The sequence below is a fragment of the Trachemys scripta genome, unplaced genomic scaffold, assembly GCF_013100865.1.
Source record: "Trachemys scripta elegans isolate TJP31775 unplaced genomic scaffold, CAS_Tse_1.0 scaffold_64, whole genome shotgun sequence".
Classification (NCBI taxonomy): Eukaryota; Metazoa; Chordata; order Testudines; family Emydidae; genus Trachemys; species Trachemys scripta.
The window spans coordinates 58,920-68,091 of record NW_023260550.1 but is presented as its reverse complement, the minus strand read 5'-3'; the positions used below and the strand labels follow the sequence as shown (position 1 = coordinate 68,091).

The window sequence follows — 9,172 nt, the reverse complement described above, 5'->3', positions numbered from 1 at the left end:
GCTTTAAAAAAGTTCTGGAATGTAGATTCTTCCTAAGCCATGATTCTAAGATGGCTTGGCTCTGTCCACAACAGCCACTCCAAGTGTTTTACAAACTGGTTTTGCTGGAACTATGTTTAAATACATTTCTCTATTTTAGTATAAAGATGGAAACAAATGGGGTTAATATCATAATAATATCAGTTCTTTCACCCTAGAAAACCTCCCACAGGGTCTTGCTGAACTCATTTGGCAAGATTTCCATGTCCTTTATTTATAAGCACATCGACATTTTACATAATACAAGCTTTTTAAAATGAAAAACACCATCTGATGTACACTCACCATCTTGCGTGTTTTGACTGAGGATCTGAGTGCGGAGCTCCTCAAGGCTAATTCCCAGGCATGTACAAATTTCCTCTCCACTGTAAGGCTCAGGGTGAAATACCTCCTCGACAATGGTCAGCATTTCCTTCAGGCTAACTCCTAGCTTGGCCTGAACATCTTGGAGCTTCAGCATTTTTTTCCATTCTAGGCCTTTGGACTTTGAGAGAAGCTACAATGTGAAAAACAGACAATGCCACACATTGTAGTTTGAAATTGACATGAAATATTTCATAAAGAAAACAGATCTTAAAACTGATTTTTTTCAGCAAAAGCCATCAAGCCATCTATCTTTACACAGCAACTAGTGAATATGTCTATACACAGATATAGTTACAGAACAGAAAGATTTCTGTCAATCACAACCCAGAAAAATTAAGCATTTTTTTTCTTAAAACACTAGCCTAAAGCTCTTATTGATATTACATATGTCCAGTCAAATCAATGATCCCTCCTTTTCCACATGGGCTACTCCCTCCAATTATTATTCACGCAATGAAGCCAATTTCAGGCATTTATTCATATACACCTCTACCCCGATATAACGTGACCCGATATAACACAAATTTGGATATAACGCGGTAAAGCAGCGCTCCGGGGGGCGGGGCTGTGCACTCCGGCGGATCAAAGCAAGTTCGATATAAGGCGGTTTCACCTATAACGCAGTAAGATTTTTTGGCTCCCAAGGACAGCGTTATATCAAGGTAGAGGTGTACATTCCCCAGTACAATAGCACTGGAAAATCCCAGAAAGACTTGCTATGTTATTTGTCTTTGATCTAATATTGACAGCTCAGCCTGATTGGTGGTATTTAATAAATCCAAGTATCAGAGGCTGTTATAATCTTAACTTTCTTAGAAGAGCCCTGGAGAGATGAATGACATGGTAAGGTTGGTGCTGGACCCTTAAATGCAAACTTGCTAGTGTATAGTATTTTTTACAATTACAACATTCTATTAACATTCATTTTACAAGGGAGCCTCAGTCTTACCAGTACAATGAAGATTTTTCTTGAGGCATTCAAACAGGAGTTTATGTCATATTAAACCGAGAATGTGTTCTGCTCTCAAGTGTGCTGATTGAGTGGGGCCAGGATTTTCTCCATCATGGTCTCTTTTTCTTTTCAATAAATATTGGTTTTAAGTTTGTTTGAAAGCATTAAGGCTTCAATTCAGCAAATCATCCCTTTACAGCAAAGCACTGCAGGGGGGTTAACTTTCAGGTTAGTGGGACTTAAGCACATGCTGAAAGTTAAGTATTTGCGTTGTGTAATTGAGGCCTATAGGAGAGCTGTGACTTTTCCAAGACCTGGTGGATACTTTTTCACACACAGATTTCTGCAGTCAGTTATAGCAAGCTACTGGTTGTTTGCACCATGTGTGAGCTGCTGCCCAGTTACTTGCTGCAGCTTCTCACGGTCCTGCTTCTCCTCAAGCATTGTTCTATTCGGGCCTTTTCAGGTTTTGCTTTATTGCAGTATACAACAATTAACTACTTTTGGTGCCTTCTAGTGCCTTTCCAAGGTTGATGTGGCGCATTCTAGAGCAGGAAAACAGGCCACATGAAATCCTAACCACATGACTCTGCAGCCATTTAAAATACAGACAAGTATGTTCACAGCCACAGAAAGGACCAGCATTGTCTAGTGGCTAAAGCAGGGGCCTGAGAGTAAGGAGGTATCCTGACTCTGGCACTGTTTCTGAGATGCTAGAGAAGTCACCTATGGCCTGGTTTCAAAGATGTTGAGTACCCAGAGCTCCACAACATTAATCTGCATGTATCTCAGTTTCCTCACCTATAAAATGGGGGTGTTATGAGGTATACAAAGCCTGCACTAGACAGGAAGGGATTAAGGAGCACCAAAGAACTCAGGCAGCCCCACCCCATCACACCTGTGAAGTATGGTGGACTTGGAGGAGGAGCTTCAGAAGGGAGAAGCCCAGCTCACAGGGCTCTAGCCCTGGGAGGTAGACAGACCTCTCATCTCAGCTCCCAGAGGGGAGCAAGCAGTGAGCGCAGCTGCCTTAGCTTTCCTATGAGTGTGGAGCAGTAGTACAGTTAGCTGGAGGGCCCTTATGGACACGGGGGTGGGTACTGCTCTTTATTGCCATTAGTTTAGTTTTCTTTCCTTTGTCGTGTTGGGAGCTGTCCCCAGGGTAGTCCCTGCTGACCATGTGAGCCCCCTGAGGAGAAGGTGGACTGATGTAGGAGGTAGCTTAGGAGAGAAGCAAGAGGCCTGACAAAGCAAAACCCAGGGTAGAGGGAAGGCCTGGGCTCTCCTACAGTCTCACTGAGGAGGCTAGCATAAGGAGACCCTAGGCAGAAGGGCTGGAAGGACAAGTAGCCTGACCCTGGCCTGATAATCTAATGCGAAGCTGTGGTAACTGCTGAGTTACCCTCTGGTTTACTGGTGTAAATGGATGAGGCTAAACATGATCCAGCTGGAAGTCCAAGTCACAAGATGAATGTCTGGTAAGCGGAGATATGGAGAGAAAAATCCTACAATGCTACATCCAGCCAGAAGGCAGGGTGCCAGCTGGTGAGTCACTGTCACAGTGGGTAATGTTTCCTTCACATATTTAACTTTTAACTTTAATCTTTCATATCTTTAATAGTTGTCTGTAAAAGTGATTTGAGATCTTCAGCTTAAAGGTACTGAAGAAATGTATATTATATTACACTAATGATCAGCATCTTGTAGCCCTCATTACTTGAAATTAAACAGGTGTAATCACTTAGAAAAACCAACACAATGCTTTCTATTATCTGAATAAATAATACACTGTATTATTCGTAATTTATGCCACTGGTGCATTACCACATCCTTCCCAATTCCTTGAAGAGAGAGGCTGCATTTGAAATGAGCTTGCTATTTAGATACTCTACAGACTAAACACACTGAACAGGAACTGATCACTGCAAAACATTTAGCAGCTGGTATTTTTGTGATCATTCTAAACTTAGGACAACAAAGTTTTTGACCATTTTTTAAGAAAAAAATCCCACCCCATTAACTCAAAATACAACCGACACTAGACCCAGAAAAGAAATAGGGAAAAATCCATCTATTGAATTTACAAGAATACTGACCCCAGAGTTCAGTGTTTCCTGACAGTTATTGATCAGACGGAGTAAGGTCCTGAGGCATCCTCAAGCCACTTCTTAACTGCCAGGATACACCCTGTTACAGTCTCACTGGAATACTTTAAATGTATGGCCATCTGTCATATTCGATGATGACATCAAAACATCTTGTGTGTGTTTTTCCTGTAGCTGTATGATACAATCTGTAAGGAGCGAGGTCACAAACACATGTCCTACAGAAATGTGTAGGCACCCACTGAAGACCTGGCATGATGTTTGGCCCTTTTTTCAATCACTTTTTCACATCTGTTTTTTTCCTCAAAGTGTTTGCAACATTTATTGATAGTTGTTCTACATTCGGATCTGTCCTTGGCTCTGTCTTCAAAGTGATCGATATTTATGCCGCATGAATTGAGATTCTGCTTAAGGATGTCTTTGAAGTGTCTACATTGGCTGCTTTTCTGCTCTTTCCAAGTTTCATGTAAGGATGAAAGGACTCTTTTTCAGGAGTCTATCACCGCCCATTCCAATAACATGACCTATCCATTTCTAAGCTTACACTATAAGTAAATGTGAAAAGAAAGTATATCCCAGTCAATGATGGGACAAATATAAACAATGATTCATAGTGAGTATTGGTATACTTAACCTTACATAACAATAATACTATCCTAGTACTTTGCAGTCCTATAGTGCCATCTGAGGGTCTTTCAGTACTTCACAAACATTAACTGATTAAACTTTGCAGCACCCATTAAGATAGATAGGTAAGCAGGCATTATTAATACCATTTTACAGATAAATAGAGTAACCTGAAGTATAGTACAAAGGAGTAGAGGCCTAAATTTTTGCTAACATTCAGTATCCATCCTGTGACATCTATGGTGTAACTTTCAGAGGCAGGGGCACCTCCAGGCATTCTGGACCAAAGTTTCTTCTCCAATAAAACTCCTGCCCAGAATAAGGAAACACAACAGAGTCACCCACAGAGAGTGGTTCCCAAGTGTAGCAGTTGCTGAGCCCAACACAGAAGATACCAGGCATCACCACTAAGCCCGGTGAAGTCATCCCTGCTGCAGTTACTCGCCCCACCAAGTCTGCGCCACATTCAGCCCCTGTTTTCCAGTCTGGCCCATATGGTGCAGTGCCATTTCCCATTCCTGTGCTTCCCTGTAGAGGAAGGAGCAAGCACTGTTGCTCTGCCCCTACCAATGGTACGCAATGGTCAGATGACTGTGAGGCCATTGTTCAGAGGTGTTTAGCAACCAATGACTTCAGTTGGAGTTGTGACTATGCTCAGCTCCTCTGAAAGTCAGGCCCTAGCTATCCCAAACAGGGCACACATTACTAGATTACTAGGCCTAACGCTAGAAGTCTGAAAATCTCTCCCATTTTTCAAGAATGTCTGAAACAGAAATTCAGTATCTAGCTGGTTGGGGTTTTGTTATGATAAAGTTCAACAGCTCAATTAAATATGGTTCTGTTGTCTTCTATTTGTTGGAAGTAGATGTTTGACCTCCATTGTACACAAAAGAATAAGAGTCAAATGATGCCCTAGCCAAACATAACCTATTGCAGGGCACCATGAGAATGGATTAAATAGTCTCTGGGTTAACAACTTTGCTCCTCTGGCACAATGGAACTCCCTACAATAATGGTAAAGATAATCTGTGCAGGAGATAACTTTCTCATGGGCTGGCCCAAAAATTTGTGGAATGAACTCCCACAAAAACTAAGGACCATCACAAACCTCACCCACCATCTGTTCTAAATACAAGATGCATTTCTTTGGCCTTGCCTTCTCCCACAAACATAGCTCTGTGGAGAAAGAAGAAGGAAAGACAGCATGTACACCTCTACCCTGATATAACCCAAATTTGGATATAACGCAGTAAAGCAGTGCTCCAGGGGGCGCGGCGCTGCACACTCCGGTGGATTAAAGCAAGTGCAATATAATGCGGTTTCATCTATAACGCGGTAAGATTTTTTGGCTTCCGAAGACAGCGTTATATTGAGGTAGAGGTGTATTGAGAGAGGTAATCAAGGATTCATTATATCCTACGCCAACCAAAGCAATTAGAAATATGTTATGCTGGTATTTCTACCCATGTGTAAATGTCTGCAAAGGGAAGAGAGAGAAAATGAGATTAGAGCTACAGGCACGAAGGACAAATACTACCATCAAGACATCCATCAATAAGAATGACCTAAAAAGCTGTGTTGTGAGGCCTAAGATGCTGTTTCATACATCTGTTAGCTTATTAGTTCTGCTGTGTTAATACTACCTAAAAGACAACCCTCCTTCCCCTCATCTGCCCACCTTCACCCCTCTATGACCTGTTCCTAAAGGAAACAGGTTTTTTCTGTCTCAACAAATTTTTTATTGTGCATGCAACTATCCATCTGGGCAACATGTGCTTAAAAGTGGGCAGATGTGAATTGTTTCCTTAAATTTGCACAGCTGTGAAAGGTACTTTTTCAGGGATTGTGTCATCTCTAACAGGTGGTGTAACATCCATCTTTCCCTCCTTTCCTCTGCAGTTTGCAACACAGAGCAACTAATCAAAGTAATTTTAAAAGCTGGTGCAATTCACCTACCTTGCTTTATGAAACAACTCTTAAGAAGGTCTTACAAATGGGCTATTAAAATCAGGGATATGAAGATTCCTGGACTCTTATTTGAATTAGCTTCCAAAAGAAACTAGGACTCCCCAAGTTAGTTGAGTTGTTTAATTACCCTAAGGGCAAGGTTTGTCATTCCTGCCAGGAGCCATTCACAGAGAGGTCCTAACCCTGATTGCACTGAAGTCAATGAGAATCAATGGCAAAAGAAACTGGCCATGATCACTGGCATTATCACATATCTCTTAAATACACACACGACATGGTACTTTCCAAGCTACAACCTTAGTATGGTTCCAACTATCGGCCCATACAGGATGCTTAAAAAGTTTCACTGAGCAGTAGATTCTCTTTTGGAAAGTTACACCAACAGCCATAATAAGGTATGTGTTCATTCAGGTTTAGTGGGCTCCTTTCCTCTTACAGCATGCAGAGGGATGAGTATGAGGTTTTATATCCCTTCCAAACCTCTTTTTCAGCATTAATTGTTACAACTCTGGCTATTCTTCTTATCCCTACAAATGTCCCATCCCCTCTTTGAATCTCCCTTAGTTGTTGGCTTCAACAACATTCAGTGGCAATAAGTTCCACAGTGTAATTATGTAAACTCTCAGCTGAATTCTCTGATCCAAATTTTACTCACTTACAGCAATATACAGTGGGAGTATGTCCTTTGAATCAGCCGGGCTACTCCACACTTATGCCAGTGTAACTGAGAAAAGAACAGTCCCCTTTATTTCTATAACCGACTGAATCCAAACCTCAAATCTGAATATTCCCAAACACTGGGGCTTTTTCAATCCAGATCCAAATTTGAACTTTCCCAAGACTTGGAGTGTTCAGATTCAACCTGTCTTAGAGACAGGTTCAAGCTGTGAATTGGCATCCCAGTCCACATCCAACTCCGCAGTTTTGGTTCAGGCCCATCTCTACGCTCAATACAAATATCTGTTTCTAATCAACACTTCCAATAGCATTTGAATGTTTCTACGTTATATCCTTGATTATTGCTTTCTGCTTCTCCCAGTAAATACACATCTATTACTATCCCTACAGAACTACCATGGGAACACATTTGTTTTTCTCCACTTCCTTTTCATTATCAGGGTTTAATTAGAAGCCCTCTACTCGCATTAACTGAGAATATTTTTGCTGAAAAGGAATTAATTTGTCCTTTCCATGCATGCCTAATAACCAATAAACTCCATAGTGCTAAACCACAGACCCTACAACAAACAATAAGGGTCTGATCCCAGATGCCTCACACTTCCATTGAACTCCGTGGGAGTTTGCCTTGTAACAGGGTAGAGGGGTCTGGCCCTGAGAAGATAAAAATGTCAGTTAAAGCAGCACCTGACCTGGTGTTAAAGTAAAGCTGTGACTGGTCAGGGGTGGAGGAAAGCACATACTTGGATGAAGGTTTCATTAGAGTTTGACAAAAGCCATACAGTACCTTTGTAGCCAGTCGACACTCCATCACCCTAATATTGTAATGAGAAGTTGCTGCTTTATTCATTTCGACACAACTGTTAGCAATAACAAAAGCTGCTCCACTTGGAAGTCTCACATCAGTTGCCCTCAGAGGACTGAACTCTATCAGCTTGGCCTATTAAAAGAAAAATGAATGGTCAGTTTTAATTTACTAGCAACCAGCAATGGAGTTAGCTCAATAAATCAAATGCATTTACCTTTGCAAACTTTTTTTTTCCTCTCAAGAATCCACAGATGGTTAATCAAGGAAATTGACATGAAACAGTGAGAAAAGCTATTTAGCCCCAATGGTCAAGTTACAAGAAAACCTGAAGCCTCTTCCTGGGAGCTGGAATTTATGGTTTCTCCATTAAATGTCTTTGTGTTTTCAGAGTTTCACAGAACCTATTTGTAGGCAACACTTTTCAAAATAACTTTATTTTAAGAAGATACCAGATGGCATTTGGGAAACTGAAATCCAGCTGGGTTGGGAGTGGCAACACCAGAGCATGGGGGTAGTAAGAACTGAACCCTAAATGTGAGAGCTGGGTCCAAACAGAGCCTTATATCTGAACACCCCACTGCCACCATTCCAGGGGGTTCTAAGTCTTGAGCCCGGTCTAGCCCCAATAATTACAAAGTATATATTTAATCAGTGAGCTGCATTTCAGTAAAACATCCAGACTGCTCTACCTGAGGGAGCCTGCAGTGCAAATCAAATGGCTAGAAGAGTAGGCAGCCAGCTCATTTTGATACAGTACATTCAGGCTCCAATCCTACAGTGTGTTGTGTGGGAGAGAGCTTTTGTACCTGCAGGGCCCCCATCAGAATCAGCAATCTGCCCGTGCATTGCAGGATCAGGGTGATATTGTGCAAAATAACTCTCCTAAAAACTAGAAGGCTTCACACACTTTTTATTGCTTCTGTAGACTGAGCTTGCTGCGCACACCAGGGGCTTCTTGCGTCCCTCCATTACAGCCCACAAGGTCCCCATGTGCCACCCTCCCATCCCCCTCTAGTTCAGGTACTTCCTGCCACACTCCACATCCCTCCTGCCAGGGGCGCTGTGTGTACCCCGTTCCCCTCTGCTCCCATACCAGGGTTCCCCAGTCTCCCCCTCATGCCTCTTGTTCTGTGTGTACCCCATTCCACCCTCCTACCATGGCAGGGGGTCTGTGTTCCCCCCATCCCCATTTCCCTTGTGACTGTTTCTGTTTTAACCTACCAGTGTTTCAAAATCCCTTTCTTACAGGATACAGGTGCTAGTGCTTACTGACTGGGGGTGGGGAGCACTAATGACATAAAGACCATGTGACTAGGGATCAGGGAGACAGTGTCACAGCCCAACTGTCACCAAAAGCAGTAGGGTTCTGCCCTCTGATGCCTAGAACAGTCCCTGAAATTTTGGAACTGATTGAAAAGTTATTGCCTTACAGACAGACAAACAGAGAAATGCCAGCGAGTAGGGTGTAGGGCCTTGCTTCATTCAGCCAATTATTGCCTCACTTTCCCCAGCAATAGAACTGGAATAAAATATTTCTCTGTCTCATAGGCCTGTGGTGAGGTATAATATGGGTACAGCATTTTGTGCCCTTTGGGTGAACTGGGCTATAAATCCCAGTAACTAACTCCT

The 9,172-nt window shown here is 42.3% G+C and overlaps 1 protein-coding gene across 1 annotated transcript in view; it reads right to left on the bottom strand.

Moving 5' to 3' along the window:
- Nucleotides 1-324: 324 nt before the first annotated feature.
- The window catches only part of LOC117870615 (N-acetylgalactosamine kinase-like), a gene marked incomplete at its 3' end in the record, with an annotated part of 51,962 nt that continues 43,114 nt past the window's right edge, over nt 325-9,172 (bottom strand). The window contains 2 exon segments of the mRNA XM_034757821.1: nt 325-535; nt 7,523-7,675. Coding sequence (XP_034613712.1) covers nt 325-535; nt 7,523-7,675 — 364 coding nt within the window.